Source organism: Monomorium pharaonis, chromosome 2 (assembly GCF_013373865.1).
Source record: "Monomorium pharaonis isolate MP-MQ-018 chromosome 2, ASM1337386v2, whole genome shotgun sequence".
NCBI lineage: Eukaryota > Metazoa > Arthropoda > Insecta > Hymenoptera > Formicidae > Monomorium > Monomorium pharaonis.
The window spans coordinates 21276238-21301147 of record NC_050468.1 but is presented as its reverse complement, the minus strand read 5'-3'; the positions used below and the strand labels follow the sequence as shown (position 1 = coordinate 21301147).

Sequence of the window (24910 nt, the reverse complement as noted above, 5' to 3'; positions counted from 1 at the left end):
AAAATGCGCTATAAAATGTATGTCGAAAGACATTGCTTGGAATGTGCTATTAGATTTTCTTGGTAACGTCTGGAATTTCACTGATTCGCTAAGAAGCTTAAAGCAATTTTTTTTGTGATGAGTGTTTGGAGAACGCGTGCCACTTTCTCAAGCATAGCAAATATCACGCAAGAAACGGTTTCCCTTCCGCGCCAACTCGGCAACGATTAGATAAGACTGCTTCCGTTTTCTTGGCAATGCGTAAGAAATCCAGAGAGTCTTGCCACTCGTAGGAAGTGTGTGCCTTTACGCGTAAATTAACGTCTAGAAAAGTTTTTACGCAACAAACGATGATCATCGACGGGAGCCTCGGTATACTATAATTAAACATTTACGTAACAGCCACCTTCAGATCTGAACAGGAGAACCAATAAGAGCAACGTTAAGGTTAACGCACCGAAAATACACACGGCCTGAATTTTTTCAAGGATAACTCTGTCTTATCACAAATATATCGAATTTTGCTGCATCAATAAATAAATTAATTAAAAGATATCTTTTATATTTAGTTTTTAAATCGTAGAAGTCAATACATATTGTTTTGTTTTTAGGGAATCGTACTATAAAGATCTAGATTACGGGAATTAAAGTTTTATTACCTGTGTTAAAATATGATATTCCAAGTTAGAAGCAAATAATAACCTAAACTCGTTTTAATGATAAGTACACATTTAATCACTTCGGAGGATATCAGGAGCCCATGCAGATGAATCTCGCAGTATCGATGAATTCAACCTGCCGTTTATACACTAGCCCGAGATTACGCTGTCTGTGATCATAACTTTTTATACTTCGCAACAATGCTCTCCACTTATTGCCTTCGAGCAATCTCACGTGCGTTATGCAGTTATGTAAATTACATTGTTACTACGTATTCGGAATTCAAGAAATTGGTACTTTTCACACTCCTCAGAATGATCGAGAGTTCTCGTTCTGACCTGAGGCCGCGGGAGAGCTTTTGCGTGACCACCCGGTGAGAACAACAGCGGGAGACGGACTGAGCCGCTAGGCATGACATCGTTAATTGTAATGAGTCGCGTCATCGGTGGAACATAAATGGAACGCCCGGTGAAACGAGCTGTTACGGGCCGATCGTGCGAGAGGCTCCGAATCCCCTCAGTTGATGTCATCGCCAACACGCATCGATTAACATTCAACTAACCGACCTCAATGATAATACTATGATCTATCTAGGAGAGATATAATTAAGAAGAGTGAGTCTCATGGAACATAAAAGCGACCGAATTTAACATCACTGATCTCATCGTTTTTAATATAATTCTTTCATATAATAATAAATTTGTATCGTTGATATTTAAAGAGAAGGAAAAAGGACGCGTGCCTGTACGACATGTGGAGGAGTTTGAAAAAGAAGAAAGAGAAAGAGAAAGACACTTAATCATTGAAAAGCCTGAGGTGTACGCTCATCTAGTTACGCCATGGGCCAAAAAAGACCATTCATATAATACATCTCCTGTCCGCAACTTGTCATCGCGAAAATCACAGAGCAGGTAACGTATAGTCAATTCTACGAGATGGATATTAATTGCGTACGAGAGACATGTACGTGCGCTTCGTACTCTGCAGCCGTAGGCGAGCAAAAAGATTTTTGCAAATATATGGTAGCTTTTTAAAAGCTCTTAAAAACGACAGAATCGAGATCAATTTATTATAATTTTCAGCTGATTATATTACTTAAATCAATTCCTCAAAAACCGGAAAGGAACTAAACGCAATTTGAATATTTAGGAAATAAAATATCTGTAACGTAGTATTTTTTATCTGAAATGTTGATAAAAAATCGATTAAACTTCGATACACTGTTGGTAGAATCCGATAGATATTTTCATGCAAGAAACAAATATCTAAACAGCTAATAAAAATTTTAATAAAAATGTATAATGTATATATATAATATATCAGCAGATAATTAATCAAATTCTTTATCCTATTTTTATCTATCACTAATAATATATTTTTAAATATATTTTTTGCAATATTTACAAGTTTTTAATTTTTGTCTCTTGTTATTCCTAAATTTCCATTTAAACACACCGTTTTAACAATTCTAGTTCAAATTATCAACAATAATTATTATAAAATATAAAAATGTTATAAAAATAAATAACAAATAAATTCTCACTCTCTCTGCACCAATTTAGTTGGCAAGATTTCCAAGAGTTACACGAAAAACTAGAACAAATCGTTTTAAAACTCTAAACTTTAAATTCAAAGAAACTGATAAAAAAAACTCACTGTTAAAACGATGAACGATATTATATAGAGAATGTCGAATATCAGCATGTTTCCTCTCACGTCGACCTTGTCTGAGTTATTCTTATCAAGGTTACACAGATCGCCCCTACGATCGAACAGACATGTTTCGTCTCTTTCCTACAAATATGTGACACCCTATAAGCTCCCCTTTCGAGGATTTACAAGGCCGTATGGTCCCGATTTGGAACAAAACCGGCTCGCAAAAACACGCTGTCTGGCCAACCATCCGTCAACAAATACCTGTCTCGTTATTCCGGAATTCTTGTCACTTCGTCATTTTATCCATAGATAAGAGTTGTCTTAATCCTGATAAATATTACACACAAAAATATACACGCAAAGTTATTATTTATATTAAATATATACTTCAACATATGGAATAGTTAAATTAATAATTTTGCAATAAAGCGCAAATGTGAAAAAATTAAGCTTTAAGAACTCGGATACATAACGTACTTGGAAAAACATGTGTAAAAAAGATGCTTGCATAAAAATGTCAAATTCTTTAAGGATTTGTAATATGCATATAAATTGAGACATAATAGTAAATAATTAAAAATTTAAAATATTTCGTCGATATTTTGCTGGCTATTGTGAAGTTATGTTATTAACTTTAACAACCGATAAAAATTAAATCTTATTTTATAAAATTTTGTTATTATTAATACATAGAAGATACCAGCAGTTTTCAGACAAATAGATTTTAGTGAACTTCGTTTTTGCACAAAATTTAAAAGAAAAAAGCTGTTTCAAAAATGCGACATTCGAGGAATACGACATAAAAGGAAACAATGAAGGGAACCTGTCCGGTTATCCCGCTATCGCGAAACGCAGATGTAACTCTTTGCCGAAGCAGTCGAGATGCACCTGCTGCTTTTCCCTCTGCGTTCAACCAGTCCTCAAAGGCAACTTGAATTATTTAAAACCGTTGCGAACGAGATACAAAGAGTTTTCTTACTTATTCTTTTTATAAACGAAGCATAAGTAGCTTCACAAACGCGTGCTTCACTTTGAAGAATTTAATGCATTTTATAGATAAAATACAAAAAAATAAATCAATAATAGTGTTGCTTTGCATATAATCTTTTTCTATAATAATTGTAAAAAGATATATTTTGTAAAAAGGTCTTTTCGATAAAATTTACGTTAGACAAATAACATAAAGCTTATTATAGCTTATAATACAAATATGCGGGTATATAATAAATTAACAAAAAAAAAAAAACGACAAATAATTAATAGAAATGTATATATATTCTCTTATCTCACTATATTGAAGCTCTCATTAAAAATAATGTTTCTAGTGATAAATATAGTGAGAGTTATGGCTCGATAGATAGAGATGATGAGATCCAGATGATTCTATTCAAGAAGTTCATTCTTGATCACGCTTTCGATTGCTCTTTGCCTTAAGTGAGTACTCCTTAAATGCGCGTTATAAAAACGAATCGTATATACTTTACGCGGTTCGAGTCACACATCAAGCGCCACGCGAAGATAAATCGCGTGCTTCGAACGGAATATAGCTGACTTAATACCGCGATAATGATTGATCCCCTTTGAAATTTTACCGTATCCTAGGATAGTGACTGACGCCGAGGAGAAGACGATTTATCACGTTCCGCCTGTATGTTAAACTCGTTTGAGCACCAAGGAGCACTCGCTTGCCAAACCGTATCTGACGTTGCTGATTAATGACATTGTGACGTTGCATCGCGATCGGTAACAATAGGTAACGGAAGAGTTATTGCTGAATATCAATTCTAGAAAAGTAGTATGACGCGTCGCGGGTTAATTATAAATAAAGTCCAACATCATCGGATAGGCACTCCACCGTAGCGTATAACGCGTGTACCATCGCGCAGATCTTAAACATAACAGAAATGGACGTGTTGCATACTTGGTCTGCAAATTCCCGCATCGGCCCGATCGCGAATTCGCGACAAGAAACTCGTTGGAATGATTTTTAAAGAGATACGTGAAAGTTACGTCCACATTTGTGAGCCGCACACTCCTTCTTCAAGGATCAGTCCATTTGCAATTCAGAAAACCGCAGACGTTTTCGTAGAAAGAAAGCCGAAGAGAGTCGATAAACGTCAATTGAGGAATGCGTAAAGAAATCGCGGTTCCGGGCACCACGTGTACAAGAAATATCGGACAAAACGGCCAATATCGTTCGAAAGATGACGACTAAAAGTCCTCCCCGTACGTGATTGCGTCGTAAAGCGCCGTTTACGAGAACGTTATTATCTGCATCGGGAATGAGGAAAGTGCATCGCGCGTAAAGGTGTCGTAAAGAGAGAATAGTTACTCGCTCGGCTTCTGTTACGGGGACTTATTATTTCCTACTTTGCGGTCGGGATGGCCCCCGACGATGGATCTTTACGGCCGTCGCGCAAAAGTGGAACAATCGTTGCGGAAATCATCAGCATGTGGGGTCCTCTCCTCCCCTTTCCCCTTCTTCACCCTCGAGATCTACAGGGCTATCGCGAAAGTTGCCGGCGAATTCATTTCGGCATTGTCGGCTTGCGCTATTTACGATCGTGGAATAGCCGTAGACACTCCGTGTGGCGAAGCGAGACCGCGCGATCGACCGCGATTATCCCGAACAAATAAGGCGGCGCTGCACTTGAGGAACATACCGATTCAGCTTGTGAAGCTGGATCGCATGATAGAAATTGGAAAGCGAGTCGCCGGAAAGCGATCGAGATCATCAATAGGCAACGATACCTGCGATACGAAATAAACGGTGTTGAAAATTACTTTTGCCTATTTTATCGACCATAGGATAATTCATAAATTTTCTCTGAGGAATCGACAAGCTTTGAGAGAAATACTTGACGGTCGCGATATACTTTTTTTTTGTTCAACAATTTGTAACAGGAAATCAATGATATCGTACGCAATTTATTGCGCTTTCAAATCGACTGCAAAAAGTAATACAGAAACTTAATTAATAGAAAATATATTAATATATTGTGGGAAAAATTTGTTTGCAATTAGTAGAAAATGCATGAATGTATGGAATGTATAATAACTAAAGGAAATTAGTTATTATTAATAAAATTAAAAAATGGCATAAAAAATTTCATCTTCATATCAAGAGAGGTTTCTTTACAAACAAAATGTCATAAACGTTTGCAGTAGGTACTCCAATTCTCGGAGAGCGTTTTGAAGGATTCTGAACACGCACGATCCTAAACACACCTTAATAATAACTTCGACCTGAATGCACACATTCCCGACACGTTCCCTCATATATAGTGTATATATGCATATACTTTAAAACTAGACATGTTAAAACGTTTTGCTTTTAATAGAATTTTTTAATACGCATTTTATATATTTATATATGTATATATACATGTGCGTGTATTTATGTTTTTTATTAAAAACGTTTAACGCGCATAGTTTTAATAATTCCTTAATAGGAATCAAATAATAACTATGCAGAAACCGAGAGACTGTTTGAATGCTTCGCGCATTTGCATTTTTACTCTTACGATAGTCTATCACCGATTTAGATTTCATCGCGGTACACTTAATTACGTTCTTAATCGCGATAACTGTATCTAAACGATATGTATCTCTATCGATATCGGTAGTAATTTGTATTTTATTCCTTTACAACCTCTCAATTATCTTTTGTCGGGGGAATGTTAATTAACCGTTGCAACTTCTTCGTGGCATTTTTCTTTGCTGCAAGCATTCAAGATGCACAATAATAAAAAAAGCTATTAAGATCCATGACATTATGACAAGATAATAATTTTCTTGTTCTTATTTTTACAGAAAATTGCCTACTCATGTTTCTGTTTAATTAAATTGAAAAAATTGTAGACTGAAATCAGAGACACAAATAAAAATTCTTTTTAATAAATATTTTTTTCTATATAATTAAAAGTCTTTTTGTTAATTTTTTTTATTAAATAATTAAAATTAACAGAGAGGTAAGTCTTCACTAATTGATGGATTTCAACACTTAATTTTAAAAAATCATGAATTTATAACAATAAATATCATTTAATCTGTCCTAGAAATGATTACTGTGAGAGATACGACGCTAAAAAAAAAACCTCATAATTTTTACTGTATTTTATTTTATAAATCAGTCAAGCTGCTCGTTGCGCCTAAAGAAAAATTAATTCAGCAACCTACAATTTAACCGAATCGGTTCGATTTTTCTCCGATCGTTCTCCTCGATTTTGCCCGCGCATGCAGAAATATTCTGTTGCGTCTGTCCAACCTGTTCTCCAGGTGGCGGCGACAACAGTGAAAGGAATGGAAACGATAATGCTGCACGACGTGCACGGAACCGCGGCAAGAACAACCGCGGGTGACATCAACGGATACCTGGTTAAGGCGATTAACTACCGGCCGGTCACCGATAGGGATCTCACCGACACCCGTAAGCCGGTGCTCTGCATGCAGTCTCCACCGGATCCAACGCACCGAACCGTGAAAAATAATTAAATGGCTAGTCGCGCACTGCACTTTTGGTTTCTATCGACCAGCCGCTGGGTATCGAGCCGCAACTATTCTGCCGATCGTCAGGCGAGATCGGCAACGGACGTTAAACTCGCTAGAACTTGTAAGAAAACCTCGCTTTCTTGACTCGGAGCACGAGATACCAAACCCGGCTCCAGTTGTGTTAAAACAAGCTTTATATCGGTCGCTGATGCTCAAATGACCATAATTAAAAACAAACTTTCCCACAGCAATTTACGCGAGCACACAAAAAAAAAGATTAAGATTAATGAAATCGCTGACTTCACTTCTTTTTCTTTCATTACAATTGTTGTAAAAAAATATTTTACAGATTACGGTATCTTAAAAATAGAAAATAAATATTCATTTACTTTCGTTGGAATACCCGAACAGAAAATCATTTACTGATTTCCGTTGACCGGGTGCAGAGGTCAAATGACGATTTAAAACGGATTTAAAAAAAACCTGCTAAAACAGGAAGCATAGTACAAGACAACGCTCGCGGCTAAGCTTTCCCAAGTTAGACCAGCTTCTAGCGATCGTACTCTTAGCGGAGGATGTACGATGACATCTCTCTTCGCCTTCAGCCGAAGACTACCAGTATAATGGAATAACGGTTAGCTTTCCAACCGGAACCAATCTTGTTGAACGACCCTTTGTCGCTGTCTTGTCTTTCGACAGTTAGAATGAGTCGGCGGATAAGCAAAAAAGATCTAGCCAGCTAAAACTGAAGAACAAATTAGTGTTTTTTGTAAAAATTTTATGTATTTTTTAGCAGTTGGACAGTTATATTACTTTTGTCTAGTATATAATATAATTGAGAGGTAAAACTGCTTAGGATCTCAATCAAGACGTAACGCTTTGCTTGCAATTACTGTAGATACAAAACATACACAAAATATGGACTCATTTAAAGTCATCAACCAAACAAAAATAAGACTATTCAGTGGATTAATAAGCAAACCTAAAAGGCCTGTCTTTTAATACTAAAAAATAACTAGATAGATGTCTATATATTTTTTTATCAAGAATTGCTTCAGTCATCGAATAAAACTCTATCAAGTCCTTGACTATTTCCTATGCTTAGTAATGTTATAACTAATAAAAACAAATTAATATTAGACAGTAACTTAAAGCGTGTCTAGAAAAACCATATATGCTTGTATTTACAAATATGTAATACCGAAAGGAACAACAACTAAATTAAGTCTTATAAATGCCATAATGGAAGTCAAATGGAATAATGTTATCGTTACGCATGTCGTAAATCAATTGGAATTAATATCAGTAGTCATTTCTTAGCATCTTTACAATCTTCGTAACATTTGTGTTCCAATTGTCTTTTCAAGGGTAAATTTTTTTTACAATTTCTTTAATTATCCTATATAATTAATTATCTCAAGCAACTTGTTTTATAATATCTTATCTTATCGAAGTACAAATGCTAACGACAGAAAATAAACAGTAAAAAGACGGAATTATTGAAATAAAAAAAATGGCTTACAGCAGTAGAAAAGAATAACTAGTATTACAGTGTTATAATATAATCAATCGTGGTTTTTCATCTTGTCATTGATATCAGTGTGCTGTAATGGTTATGCAATAAAAGAGACACAACCGAGTTATCACGCATCTAGTGCTGTATGCGTGTGACTATGTGAGTTCTATCAGTTTCAAAAGTTACCCCTCAGTATTCCCTTCGAAGGGAACTCGATATGGCAGAGAAAACAAAGCTACGCCACAATAGACCAAGCCGAGACTTGGACAGATAGCGGAAGTTCGTGATAGTTGCTTTAAAAGCTATCGCGTATCAACGACAGGCGTGAAGCAGATAGGAACAGAACTGATATACGTACATTCACAATTAATGTTTCTCGTTTAAAAAAACTGAATAACTTTTATAAAAAGACATCGCAACACCAGTGACGTTATCTTCTAAAGTAAAATAAAATCTCGATGCTACTTCTACTTTTGTCGTATTCCAGGTAGAAACCCAGCTGTCGCAAGCAGTAGTAATGGAACCGAGGGAGGTGTAAGGCTGATGATGAGATAACATGGGAACTCGAGTCCGCCTCTGTCTGGGGAACACGGCCGTCAACTGACGCGGACAGGAGAATCAAGTTATCGCTCGTCCGCCTGCGCGTGACAGACGAATTCCATTAAACACCATATCACGGTCTTGTAAAGCGTGCCCCGCAAACGTGCATGCAAGCGCGTTGGATACGAGCACGCGGTCTGCACTAATAAAATGCGAGCAGCAAAAAGCGTGGTAAAAGAATCTATTCAATTAATCTGCCGAGAGTTACTTTTTAACAGCATAACGAAAGCGGCAAGGGGAAGAAAATCGGAATTTACAAATATTATATATTTAAAAAACATTTCATTGTATATAAAAAAAAATCTCGTATTGCAAGATTAATTAATATTTTTCGCGTGATTTTAATGACATTTTAATAAAAATAAAAACGGTTAATTGAAAATAATACAGAAATTAACGTAAATGGTTTCAAGAAATTAACAGAGCGTGCTAGGCATTGCAAAAAAGTGAATTAATTAAATTTTATTAAAAACATACGGATTAATATACATATAATAAATGAAAACGCCAACTCGTTATTTAATGTTGCAAAAAATTGTATTTTTCTTTAATTTTTAATAATCTCTCTCTTTAAATGATCTTTTTTCAATCTCAAATAAAACATTTCGGACCTTTTATTTTTGTACATCGGCGAGCACAGTGCTTCTCGTTTGACAGTCAAACGGTATTTTTTTTTTCCAGATTCACGTATCCGAAACGCGAATCGGGTATCGCTGTGACTTCTGAGCCAAACGATAAATTGCCGGTCGGTATCGGACAACGTGAAAGCGACTTTACGTTGAAATCGGTGCCCGAGGTTTCTCTGACAAAAAGTGAAAACGCGAATCGAAGTCGACAACCTCGGCGCGAAAATATAAAGCAAGGAGCAGCACAAAGTCGAATCAATCGGCCGATAAATGACAGCATCTCATGTCAGTGTCTTTTAGACTGACGATCATAAAGAAACACATCCGCGAGATACCACTCGTACGTGTCAACATTGCACGATGATAACGGCTATAACTTGTTGTCGACTCTGTTTCTACGACAACTTATGATTTAAATATTTATAACGATCACATTGTATATGAAGTCTACTTATTCATGCGATTTCTAATTAAAGTTTTCATTTATTAAGGATATTTATTTGTTCCAATTTTCAAAATAGGAATAAGCTTCTTTTTTGTAGCACTTAATATGTCAAAACAGATAATACGTAGATTTCATTATCAGAAAAATGCATCAGTCTATGCTCCAGAATAATTTTATATTTTATATCGCATTATAAAAAAAAAAATAAGAAAAAAATATATATAAACGAAACAATTTCACGGAGTTACAAACATGTAAAATAATCTAATATTATTAATAATGTACTACTATTTAGTTTCGTAATAAACTACTGTTTAAACTGTAGGATTTTATTTCTTAAATTCTCTAAGCAAATTATATATTTAATTGGTATTATTAGATTATAATGTTTAGTTTGGTAAGTTTCTCAAAGAATAAAATCTCTTAAATAATGTGCTATACTTTAAATTTATTAAATATTATTTAAAATTACATTTTTTTTTTTTTTTTTTTTTTTAAAGAAAAGTAGAATTTAGTATCGACTGCATCTCTGAAAAATCATGTTGCAATTTAAATTGTTTTCACGTATTAGAACATTTCTCTGAAAATCAATTTTTCTTAATTTAGAATATCTCTAAATTCTCTTAATAATTAGAAATTATCGCAATGTAATAAATTATGTATAAACGATCGAAAAGTCTGGGTTTTTAAATAAATCTCGCAGTGTAAGGGATACGGGTCCATCGTGACGCGACTGCTCTCGCGCTATATCGACACGATCGCATATATGAGAATGTTATACGGATATCGGCGACCTCTCATGATAGAACGAGATGTCATTTCGAGTTCTCGTCATCCGGGCGGAAACCGGTTCCGACCGGCTGCTGTCCGCTCGAAGTTCATTGATTCCCGATGATCTCGCGAAACCGCTTCCTGTCTACCGCGTATTTCGTGTTGGCCTTTTATCAGCTTTTAACAATGATTAAAAAGTGGTTACTCTTTTCACGCGCGGAAAAGAGTAACCACACTCGCCATTTACGCTCAATCAAATCGGCCCTTTTGCGCTAATTGGAGTCGAATCGTTAGAGGAACCTCTACGCGGAAAGTTATCTGCGCGATTGAGGACGGGGTGCACTCATCGCCGGACATTCACCACGCCTGAACCCGTCACTACGGCCTGGAAAACCAGTCGACTTGACACGTTTTGCACCGACCAAGACAAAAACCAGATCGCAGACTGTCGTCCGCTAAATCGGGTATCTGGAGTAGGATACGCATAATAATTTAGCCAGCAAATCTGTCGGATATATATTTATATACAGGTTCAATATGTATACGTCTACAAATAAAAATTTAAACATATAACTTGTTAAAAATAAGGGACTCTACTTCACAATTTTCCTAATATATTAAAATTTATTTCTTTATTGTATAACTTAAGATTCAACGCAGAAATAAATCGCTACATCTTATCTACGTTTTACAAAAAAAATAATCTAATGTGAACACATTTAAAATATCGTAAAATTTATTTTATTTGCATATTAATATCTTCCTAATCTCTTTTATCAACGGTTAAAATCTCTAATTGGGCAATCATTCACGTTTACATAAAACGTTTTACGAGGTAATGCGTTAATTAATTTAGCGGTTTATTAAGTGCTGCAAATGAAAGAAACTTCTATCGAATACATACTAGTTAATAACTCGTATCAGGTACCAGCTGATACATTTAGCTAGGCGTTCATAATCCGCACGGACAACCGCGACGGATCGGAAATTCTGTGTCAAGGTATCGCGTAGAAAGAGATCGACAACATCAGGACAGGAATTCAGATTGATAAAGTCTCAACCGACTGAGACGTTCCCCGTTCCAATCACGCCACTCGAGAAACGAACTTCTCGAGAATACGCGTAACAATGGATCGAAAAATAACCGCGGGCCGGATGAACGTTCATATAAATAAACAGCGTTCCTCCATGCCGTTCGCTATTCACGTCGGCTCGCAAAGAAAATATCAAGACCACCGGATCAAGTATGTCTAAGATTTCACGCTTGACACTGAGCGGCGCGTTTCAGAGGATCGGAGAGGAGTTCCCGTCTGCAAGCGAGAAACTTTTGAAGTCGAAACAAAAGTATGTAGAGACATTTAGTCACAATTACGTATGTGGGTCACGTTGATAGAGAGATGGACATCCAATGAGCAAATGGAAAGTAAACTTTCGTGATAGCCCTTAGGTATCCTCATAAATAAGGAAAATATTATTCAATAGTTTCTAAACAAAAAACTAAGATAGGAAAATAATAGAATATAAAAAATGTCTACTTCATAACATTATCATAATCATATTAGTAATAAAGTGAAAATTAGATGCAAAACATGATTTTTATAATTATTAACACGTTTTATTGCATTAGTTCCCATTCATCATTTATGTGTGTACAGAGCAGCTTTTAATTAAATTAACACGGACGAAGTAACATCAGCGAATTTATATTTTTCATTATAATTATTATAACATGTATATATACACGTTATCTGCAATAAATTTTTTTTTATGATTATTAATAATAACAAAGGCAATACGATGGCAAACGATGATTAGTGCACAGTAAGTTATAAATAACGTTTAATAAAAATGTAATAAAAATCTAATAAAATCTGTTCTAAAATTTAATTTATTATTAAATGTTATTTTAACTTACTGTGCATTAACTATCAAGTCTGTCTCGTATTGGCCATTTCCCAATATTTCTTTAAACAAGATTATTAATTATTAATATATATAGATACTTCGATATATTTCCATTAATATAAGTATTAATGTTTGTAAACAATATTATATTGCACAATACAACAATTTATTATAATGTGGATAAATTGTGCAATCATCTTTTATATATATTTTGTCATTTCATTTTGCGACAATAAATGCTAAGTAGTAGCTACTATCAATTCTTTAACAGTTCTACTTCTTCATTTCTACTTCACAATTTAAATAACCTAATGATAAAATTCCTATAAAAAATTACATATTATCAATTGTTTGCCGACACTGTATTACATCGTCGATATAGATTGATTAATAAGAATTATCAAAATTTGTAAATTCTTTAGAAGAGCGAATATTTAACGTAACGGTTAACATCGAACGCGGGAATGCCGACTAGACTGCAGTCTAGTGTGAAAAGACACGCGTGCACGCGGAAACGACGTGATCCCAAGGGGGGTTTGCTCGGTGCCGTCCGACCACGTGGTGAAATTCGGCAAAGTGACCACGCGTCGCGACGCGTCCATAAATGGCGCGGGCGGTGGTCCACGGTCGTACAACCAACCCCACCACGGTGTATGATGGTCGAGACCAACGGGGCTTCTCCAAAAATAGGATGACGACGACGACGACGTCGGGACGTCCCTCGTCGTCGTCGTCGTCGTCGTCGACGGAAAGCGAACGACGGTACTCTCGACGTTGCGACGTGATTGCAGAACGCATTTTCGATGTGTCACGTATCGCGCAACAATTAACTTGAATACAACAATTGTGCGGTGTGATACAATCGTTTTCATCGTTGAAATAAAATTTTTATTTCCACTTGCGAAGTGCTTAACATGAGATGCGTTCATTCTTGCCAAATCCCTCTGCTCAAAATTATTAGTTAATATAATTGAATAATAAAATTCAATAACATTATAATTAATGATTAAATTCTCTAAATGTAATTACTTCCATTATTGATGTCATTTTATGATTAAATTTTAAGCGTTAGCTTAAATAGTTTATTACTACACACACATTGAAGGAGTATACTAGTAATTCGACAAAATATGTGTAGTTTTACTTCTAAAGATCGTCTCCTAAAAAAAGGCATGAAGTCAATAATCAAATCTACCGAAGTGTTGTCACCGCTTTTTCGCGACACTGATTATAGTTCTTTTGTTGCGCTAACTTTGTGAGTGGCTGTGAATGGATAGAATATTCTTACACAGTGTCACGCAGTTAGCAAATGAAAATTTGTATAGATGGTTATTATTGCAATTTATTTTTATAAAGTAAAAAATAAAAAGTAAAAAACTAAATAGCGCACGAAAAGCGCGCGTTTGTAATGTCTAGTAATTTAAAAAAGAGAACACAAAAAACAGAATACGGAAAAAACTAATATATAAGTTTAAAGAAATATCTATATCTATATCTATATCTATATACAATACACATGCATATGTGTGTCACTTATTTTTCTTTCAATATTTCTTTAGTTTCAAGAACCAATTTGAAATCATTACCGTTGTTGCTTTGCGACTATCGTAGCCCATGGCTTCGAATGCATATGCATAAATCAATTTACGAACCAATCTATTAGTACACCCACAGAAAGTTCACACCGCGGTAGACATCAAAGGTGTTTGCGCCCACGCGCTCCGACCCGATCGCACTTTTGCAAAAATCATCGCGGGCTAACGCTAATGCACGTGGCGAGATCGGAAGCAAGACTATTTATAATCCAGACACACCGTGTGCTTGGAAGCACACACGGCAGTGCCAGAAATAACAAATCCGAAGTCATAGGTCACGCAAATAAGGCAAATAAGGAGATGACGCCTACTCCAATGACCGTTGCCCGATGTATTTGATTTTAATATGCGTATAAGTAACTTAATTATAAAAAGAAAGCGATAATATGCATTAGTAAGATAATCTATTTCAAAATACTTGATAATTAATAACAACAATTAATAACGGCAAGATTTTCATATACTATGACATAAACCTAAGCAAAAAATTCTGAATTTGGATTTCTTAAAAAAAAAAACTAGAAAATTATCTCAATTTCAACTGTATTTTCGAGCAAAATATATGTATAAGAATATGATTTTTTTTACTTGCGATATTAATTAATAAAAAACATATTTCCCCACAAACGTAATATGTTCAATATCTTTTAATGAAAACAAATAAAAAGAGAAATAAACCATTTTTTGAGAACAAATCTCTTAAAGATTGCCCCTTTTAGAGCAAAATTATTTTCCATTTCTTTGTAATATACACAAAGAGTGTCTATATGTTATTAAATAAAAAAATCTCAATGCAACTTTTAACGTAATTTAAACGTAATTTTTTAATTAATCTAATTTCACCGAACAATCTTCCGTTCTGTCGATTGATCCAAGTATGCATCGCTACAAGGAGAGAGCTCTGGCATGGCATAATTGATTCGTGTGGGAGGAGACAGCACAGTTTTCGCTCACACTGAAAAAATATAGCGCCGGAAGAGGTTGGGCGGCTAAGAAAGTTCCTGCTGTCTGTCCGGTCGCGCACACAGGGCAATTGTGATGTCGACCAATTAAGCCACGGCCCACGCCTGATTTTTCTTTTCGCGCTGGTCCAACCTCTTCCGCATCGATAACATCTTCGTCATCCCATCCCCCCAGAATCATTCAGCGCGAACCTCGTCGCCGCTGTGTTAGGTGTATTTGACACTTTATCGCGCGTGTATTATATGTATATGTCGTATACGCGTATTGCGAGAGCAATCGTGTACGAGCAACAAAAAATTCAGATGGCCCACGATTCGACGCGGCATTGCCGACTAAAATTTTACAGTACCCAGAATCCATCCCAACGCGATGGCCTCATACATTCCACGTGTCGCATGAGTCACGCTTGTCAAATTACCAGATAAAAAACACGTGCGCGCGCGCGCGCCCATCAGACCAGATGCATTTCAAAGATCAATCATAGTCTCACCAGGCGCAATTTATTCTCGTTAAACATTTGCTTTATTCTCATCAAAAATCTTGCCCAACTAAATTTTTTCTGAGAATACGGGCAAAGAAAGAACGTTGCCCGAGAAGCACCGTTGTTTTTTTCAACGGTGAGTCATCGTCCAATTCAAGATCAATTTTTCTTTAATTATTTCATGTATTTCGAGCGCGACGATCGGAGTTTAGATTTACGATGAATATTTCAATCGCGTGAGTTTTAATGAATAGTCTCGAGTCCTCTTACGTTTGTACGGCGCGTCTTCCGCGAACGACAATCGTCTCGGATCATCCGTCATGTAATTACATCGGTATTATCTATTAGTCACGGTTGTTAAATCTATGACAATGACCCTTCTTTTCCAATCACACAACTCGTCTAGCGTAGCCGATGGGATATCGGAAACCGACAAAATACCGCAAGAACACTGTACATACTGTGATTCGTTATACGGTGTTGCGTGCTATTTAAAAATCCTATTTAAGGGAGTTCCTCTGCTCAGGCCCGGCACAACAAGTGGCACAGCGATTCGAGTAAAGAAAAATATTCAAATGACTTTGTTGCCTTCTTTTTTTTGCTGTATATGGTCTAAAGTTAATAATGGTAAATATAAAAAAAAAACGGTTATGAAGTACTACCTTCATTTCTAAAATAATTTTTTTTTAATTAAGAATAAACATTCTTCACTATTACATCACCCTTAGATTAACTAAATACAATTTGAAATTTATGTTATATCACTAACACACATTTAAATCCTCACACAGAAACGTTAACAATAATTGAACAAGAGAGGGGAAAACAATAAATCCTACGTTTTTTTTTGTATCTATTAAGTGGCTGAGTATATATTTTATTTAAAATGTTCAACGATTCTTCCGTTAAAATAGATCAATGCTTAATAATATTTCTCTATGAATTATCAAATAATACGTTTTTTAAAATAATACTTCTTATTTCTTATGTTATTTATTCACACATTAGTGTGAGAATCTACTATTAATTAATTATTATATGTTATAAATCGCCTGAAAAAAACATTCTTTCGAACTATTATCTAGTTATTATGACATTGAATATTATTACATATTTTAGTATTAAACTGAATGACAATTTCGTCACGTAATAAAAGAGTACCAGAACGAATCCTCTGGTTGATATTTTTCGCAATAAATTCTTTATAGATTTTTAAGATACTTGTAATAATGATTATTAAAATTGATCATGATTATTAAAAAACCAAACTAATTTAAAATATTTCTTTTAGAAATTCAGTTTACGATGGTATTTCAAGTCGGACAATCCGTACCGGCATAATTTATAGAACTAAAAATATGTATTTAATAATTGATATAAAAATATTATTAAGCACTGAAATGAGCTTAGACCAAAAAATGAAATTTTTTGTGCCATTTATGTATCGATTCAAGTTATTATTTTATTAGATTGTCTTTCTTTCGATAATACTTATACAGAAATAAAAACTTCTGTCAATGTGAATTATTTTATTAGTATAGACAGAAAGCAATTTTTTCTGATGATATACCTTTTATTAAAATTACCGTTGTTCCTCATGTCAGTACAACTTCTCACAGAGGCCGACTTAATATTAAAAACGCACTCCGATGCGCATTAAACATCCGTTACGCAAAAACATAAAAAACGTTCGAGAACCGCTATTTTTTTGCTCCATTCTTACGTCGCGAAACCAGTTTCGTTTATCAGAGATGCACACTTACCACATGGCTTGAACGGACACGGGCTTGAAGATGTGTTGACGGCCACAAACGCTGACCTTGAAACCCCTAAAAAATAAAAAAATTCGGAAGTGAGATCGTGATGACCTTTAGGAACCATGAATCGAGTAACGTTATCCTTATACGCTATATAATAGCTTTAGCATTTAACATTTGCCTTCAGACGACGTTGTATAAACTTATTATAGAACAATTAATAAAGATATTTTTTCATTTCTAAAAAAAAGTAAAAAATTATTGATTTTCAAATGCATATTTATAAATTTAATTGTTCTTATCTCTGAGCATTTTTAGAATATATTAAATCCTTCTTCAGTAGAAAAATATCTGAAATTTTGTTAGTGATCTGACCAATATTTATTATCTTAGATTTACTAGATAATATAATATTTTGTTTTCATCAAAATATGTTGTTCAAAATAACAATCAATTATTTTGTTATCTTTTATTATCCATCAAAATTATATACTACACAGATTATATAAAAAATTAGTTATGATCATAAATATTTAAATCATATATTTTATTTTACGAGAAAGAAAGAGAAAGAGAGAGAGAAAGAGAAAGGAGAGACACTACCTAGTTATTTTTCAATTTGCTTTATAATAAATGATTACATTCGTAATCGTTTTTGCCACTCAAATGCTTAAGTTGTAGCACAAAGTATGATTCGAGCATCTTATGCACACTGATTGGAGTTTCTCTATAAAATTATCAATATAATCTTTATGGGGTAATTTCTATATTAACTTTAATTTTACTTTCATCACTTTTTTGCCGGTAAATTAATATTCTCGTGGTGTCGCAAAATGATTTAATTCGACTGGACTGCATGATTATGATAATACACGACATAATGAGGGGGACGATGAAAACTCCCGATTTTGCCTCTTGAACCAGGCGATTGTCGTTACGCTGGCGAACAAAGCGACGGCGGTGCTTCATCAAAACTGCAACGGTAATGCAATTCACGTGATTACGACACGAGAAGGAGCGCACGTTCACCGCACCGTCATGTCATTAATTACGCATTATGTAAAGAAGATCGCGCCGCGCGAGTATCGCGCGAATCGCGAATCGCTGCCGACTAGATTTCCGGGAAATTGCTGCCGATTCCGCGATCGTCTTTTCCAGAAAGCAACGGTACTAACGTCAAACCTCGTTACACATACGTCACGGCCGCTGTTCGAGGCATATCGCTTTCCCTCGGTCGCGAATATTAGAGGCGAAATCAAATTTAATTAACGCTCAGCTTTGACTCACGTCGATACATCGATAGCTTTTTTTTTTTTATTTGCAGGCGGTAAAAAGTTAATGGGCTTTCGAAAGAGAGTTTCGAACAAGAACGAGAAACTTTTATAATACATCCATTTTCGACTGTATACACGCGAGCTGTATGGCAATGCAGTGAAAGCAATAAAATTAATTTGCAAGAGTTTCGTTTTTTTTCAGTAGCGACATGAGAACCGTTCGATCTGACAAATCGGTCAATATAACTTTCTTATAATCGACAAATATCGTTCGTAAAATTCATGGCAGCTGCGGCGGGAACAGTTGGGCGTCCATAGCCATGCAGTAAGGCGCGATATCAAAATTCACGGCTTACGTAAGATCGAGACATTCGCGACAGATTGCAATTACGTGTAGTGGACAAAAGAGGGAAGAAAAAAAAAAGAAAACAGTATCGAGCGATTCGCCAAATGCAATTGCGAGCGATATTACGCAAAGATGCCTCGCGGCTCGGAATTTGGGCGCGCGTTGCACTTTTCAACAAAGGATTCGCGCAGCGCCGAGAGATCTCTTATCTCCTCGCGAGGAGGTATAAAAACGAACAGAGGGGAAAAAAATGCAATTTTCTTCCCACCGCCCCCTGCGCCGCGAAATTACCCGGCTCGCACCGTTATCGTCCGGATCGTAAAGCGGACGCTCTCCTTCCTCTGCTTTCGGATCGTAATTCGCCTCTCTCATCGATTACAGTTACCCTCTATGGACATTCCGCGAACGGATTTTATTATAGCTGGTCCTTCTCGCATCTTCGAGGTACGCGTATTGACGTTGAGAAAATTTACAAACCGCGCAGTGCAGACGCAGAACGGATAACTTCCTCGAGTTTTTTTGGATTATCGAATTTCAATAAATTCTGAGCGCCATATCCTGCGTATCATAATATAACGTCGCAACGTTGAAATTCTTAGATTATAACTAGGAAAAGAGTTACTTGGATACACGGCACGGTGTATTGAAACTTAAAAATAGAAATGATGCTTTCAGAATTATTGGAAACTTGTCGCACATTTCGTAATGTTTTATATTTCTTAGTAACATTACACATACACACAGAATTTTTTACATTTATTCACCATTACTTTATCTTAGATTGTGACATCAAAAGCAAAAAAATATACAATAAAAATTCTTACAAAATTATATTTAAACAAAAATATTCTAAAAAAAAAAACAAAAAAAACAGCATGTGTATCAATAAAATAGAAATTTATAAATTATAAAAAAGTATCGTTTGGTTTCGGGGAATTAAAACACATTTATTTCTATGTTTTTAATTTGAAACGGGGTCGTTACATAGCCGTATAAACATAGTTGATTTAGTTTTTATATATAATTTACTTCAAGACATATATATTAACAAAACAAAAGGAAAGTTTTCAGTACATTTTACAAAAGTCGCTATCCTGTTGTAAAAATTGTTACTACATATTTTTATTTTTATTTTTAATCTAAGATAACAATGGTGAATAATTTAAATTAAAACCAGAAAAATATTTATTTAAATGTCGCGTTTATCAAAGTTTTAAAATAAAGATAAAGCGTTGAGAATTATTAGAGATGAATTATTCACATTTTATATTGGCAAATAAAAAAAGAAGAAAAAACAGCCTCTCTTATACTTCTCAATTGCGTATAAGAGCGTGCATAAATATTCAGAAGATCACAGTTCAACGATTCGATTTGCCTGATTGGTACATCGTATCGATCACGTTGACCTGGGCTAGCGTTACTCTGACTCTACGATAATACGACGTAAATTAAGCTTGCAGAGAAGGAATGGTTTTTCGTTAAAAGATCTAAAAATTGAGCTAAATTCCGATCTGAAAATAATCTTGTTGAGCTATCTAAATCATTACGTAGTGTTCCAATTAAAAAATTGCTAAAATTCAACATTTTTTGCAATTTTGGTCTTCCTGGTTGACGTACTACATAATTATTTTGATAGTTCAACAAAATTATTTTCAAATATATATCTATATATATAAAACTAAAGTTTGAGACCTTTCAGCAAAATTGTTCTTGATCGTGTGTAAATGTATATGTCACAGAGAATAAATTCAATCGTTCATTGGTACGTCTAATTTGTTGCGCGTGTAATCAATCGGTTGTACTTTACATGTGTATCAATAAGACATGTCGATGTCATAAGGCCGGTGAAGCGTAACTGTTACGGCATTGAACGTGTCAACTAAATTCTCTGGCTGCATTACATGTTAAGTAATACAGTTAAGACTATAATATAATCTATCCGGAAAGAGACAGTGAGAGAACTCGCCAACACGAGGTTAAGTAAGCTGGACTGTTGCTGCAACCGACTGCAATAGTGTTTTAACTCGACCGATCGAGAAAGCGAATGACGTATTGCCACTCTAACTCTCTCGCGAGTTCGCGACAGTTGCATCGAAACGAGAAAGAGAGAAAGAGAGAGAGAAGCAAAGGAGGAGGAGGGACAGAGGAAGATGAAGAAGACGATCGTCCGCGCCCCGAGGGTCATCGACATTGTAGGAACGCAAGCTGACCGGCGTTTGCGCTCATTTTCTTTTCCCGGTCCTTTTTTTTCTCCTTTTCCCTTCGCCACGCAGTTTGTCCATCCGTCCCATAGTCCCTTTATCGCTAATTTCGCGAGAATTGCTCGTCCGACCGGACACGAATGTCGCGCGTGTCGCCCAGTCAATGTGCTCTCGCGTGGATAAGCTCCTTGCCCACGGCCACGGAAAATGACGAAGTGCTCTCTAATCGCGCGAAAAGCCACGTGTCAACATCGTTCCGACACGATCGCAATCGTTTTTTGCAATACCGTCGTCGATGAAAATTCTGCGGTATTTTACAATGTCCTTTAAAAAAAATTACTAACTTAACATGCTGCCAATGTATTGGATCTTATGAGTCGTTCTATCTCGTTTAAGAAACTAGTTGTTCGATTAATTGCACAAATAATTTCAACTGCAGACATGGACTGTATTTGTTGCGTATCTAATATAGGATAGCTGATCGAATAAAACAATGGAGGGTCAAGCGAAAGAAAGCTACGTGGAATTCCAGTAAACAAATTATGATTTATTTTACAGTTCATATTATTAATTAACAAATGTTTTAAATAATCAAAAAGTTACAAATAGCAATTAAAATTACGATAAATGATTAGCATAAATACTTTAGGTGATTAAAGCAAAAATTAGTATTTAAATTGATTAAAAAAAGTAAATAAAATCCGATTCAAACAGCTGAAAATAAATGTTAATGAATTTGCTGTAATTGCTCATACAAGAACAAAGAAATCAGTAATACTCTAAATTTTTTGGAGTAAAATATGTCACTCTTTGCAATGGAGTGAACAAACTCACTCCTATTATAAGAATGATTTAGCCTATCAACATTCACTCCAAAAAGTGAGCATTTTAGTCTAATAAGAGTGACTGATCTCGCGTAGAAGACTCGGGAACCAGCGGCAGGGGGCGCGGCGCTTCGCAGTCTGTTTCCATTGCTTCTTCATCGCCACGTAACATCGGCATCGATTTGTATTTGTGGTGTTATATTTGAGATCTTAAACGGATTTTTCTCTCGTATCTCTCTATATATAGCTTCTCTCTGTACGAACCATCAGTACGAGGTTTCGATTGTATACGAAGCAGTTGTACATCATACATTTGTTAAAAAAGTGCAAAATTTGACTTAACTACTTTTAGCATTCACCTATTCAATTATTCACTCCTTTCAATAAAGTAAAAATATTCACTCCTCGTTAGATTAAAAATAACCCTCTAATTGGAGTAAATTTTCACTCTCTAAGAGTGAAAATTTCATTCTACTAACGGAGTGAATGTTTCCCTCTTTCCTTGGACTGAGAAGTCATTCCTATTGAACTGGCGCAATTTTCACTTTCGTTAAGAGTGATATTTCACTCTTTTGGAGTGAAATTTTACTCCAAAAAATTTAGAGTGAAGATAAATGAAATTAATTGTCAAATCTTATTTGGAAAGTCGGGGATCTCTCCCGATTGATGCGTATTCGAATATGAAATAGATTGTGCAATAACGATCACGACGTGTTTCCACGCGGTCTCGTCAAAGCTCGTAAAAATATGGCGTCCGTCGCCGCCGCGTGCACATAGGGGATAGTTTCGACTGTGCAGCGGCCATGTTGTAATGGCGTCCGTGGCTCGCACGTGGTCAAAAATTCGCTCGCCACAACGTGCAGATAGCCGCTCATGAATGCAGGGAACCAGAAAATACCTGTCGTTTCTCGTAATCCCACCCGGGAGATGTGACGCCTTGAACCTCGAAGCCGACACACGATATAGTTTCTCTCTAATGCGCTTTCGCAGGCCTCACGTAGCTGAATGCGTCCGCCTTCAATTAATGAAAGGGCTCGTGTGATGGCGATATGGAGAGAGACGCAAACTGCGACTCTTTGCTAGGCTTAGAGACAGAGGGAAAGCAAGCAAGCTTGAACCTCAAAGCCTCGCTAGTGCAGCTTGATCGCTATGCTCTAGATGATTTTCCGTGATCGCAGATATTATCTCAATCGCAACTTTTTAAGACACGCTTTACTTTCCGATGCTCACTCACTAACGACCAAAGGGTTAGTAATCGTGGAAAGGGAATCGAGAGATTCGAGAGCCCAGGAGAAATCTCATTGCTTCGTAGGAAGGGGCACTTAAGGTGCAATTTCATGCGAGCGAAGAAAAGCTGGCGTTTACCCCCTCTTCTTCGATTTTCGACAATATGACTGTATCAGCGACAACACGCTAAAAGTTCGATTTAGTCCAACTATCAACGAAGCACGCCAAACACGAAATATAAAATTAACGTCATGATGGATCAGGTAAAATAATAAAATATATTTTGAATAAAATAAAAATGAAAAAATATTAATTTTTAATAGGATATAAAAATATTGGTAACGGATAATTATAATAACGTATATAATTATGGAAACGTATGTCTTCTAAAATCAACTTTGGAATTAAAGCAAAGAAAAAACTGTTTTTCGAATGATTTTCGAAAATAGGTGCGGTATTTTTTCTTATTGTACACTTTTTTTTCACTTTCGTAAGAATAATATTTCACTCTTTGAAGTGAAATTTCACTCCAAAAAATTTAGAGTAAAGATAAATGAAATTAATTGTCAAATCTTATTTGAAAAGTCGAAGATCTCTCCAGATTGATACATATTCGAATATGAAGTAGATTGTGCAATAACGATCACGACATGTTTCCACGCGGTCTCATTAACACTCGTAATAATATGGCGTCCGTTGCCACCGCGTGCACATAGGGGGGGATAGTTTCGGCTGTGCAGCGGCCATGTCGTAATAGCGTCCGTGGCTCGCACGTGGTCAAGAATTCGCCCGCCACAACGTGCAGATAGCCGCTCATAAATGCAAGAAATCAGAAAGATACCTTGTTTCTCGTAATCCCACCCGGGAGATGTGACGCCTTGAACCTCGAAGCCGACACACGATATAGTTTCTCTCTTATGCGCTTCCGCAGGCCTCACGTAGCTGAACGCGTCCTTCAATTAATGAAAGGGCTCGTGTGATGGCGATATGGAGAGAGACGCAAACTGCGACTCTTTGCTAGGCTTAGAGACAGAGGAAAAGCAAACGAGCTTGAACCTCGAAGCCTCGCTAGTGCAGCTTGATCGCTACGCTCTAAATGATTTTCCGTGACGGCAGATATTATCACAATCGCAACTTTTTAAGACACGCTTTACTTTCCGATGCTCACTCACTAACGACCAAAGGGTTAGTAATCGTGGAAAGGGAATCGAGAGATTCGAGAGCCCAGGAGAAATCTCATTGCTTCGTAGGAAGGGGCACTTAAGGTGCAATTTCATGCGAGCGAAGAAAAGCTGGCGTTTACCCCCTCTTCTTCGATTTTCGACAATATGACTGTATCAGCGACAACACGCTAAAAGTTCGATTTAGTCCAACTATCAACGAAGCACGCCAAACACGAAATATAAAATTAACGTCATGATGGATCAGGTAAAATAATAAAATATATTTTGAATAAAATAAAAATGAAAAAATATTAATTTTTAATAGGATATAAAAATATTGGTAACGGATAATTATAATAACGTATATAATTATGGAAACGTATGTCTTCTAAAATCAACTTTGGAATTAAAGCAAAGAAAAAACTGTTTT

At 35.8% G+C, this 24910-nt stretch overlaps 1 protein-coding gene across 3 annotated transcripts in view; it reads right to left on the bottom strand.

Moving 5' to 3' along the window:
• LOC105831818 (protein phosphatase Slingshot homolog 2) overlaps positions 1-24910 on the bottom strand; it is a 134649-nt gene that overhangs the window by 15010 nt on the left and 94729 nt on the right. For all 3 annotated transcript variants that reach the window (XM_036283118.1, XM_012672240.3, XM_012672241.3), the window contains one exon: positions 17452-17517. In XM_036283118.1, the coding sequence (XP_036139011.1) occupies positions 17452-17517 (66 nt within the window). The remainder of the gene's footprint in view (positions 1-17451; positions 17518-24910) is intronic.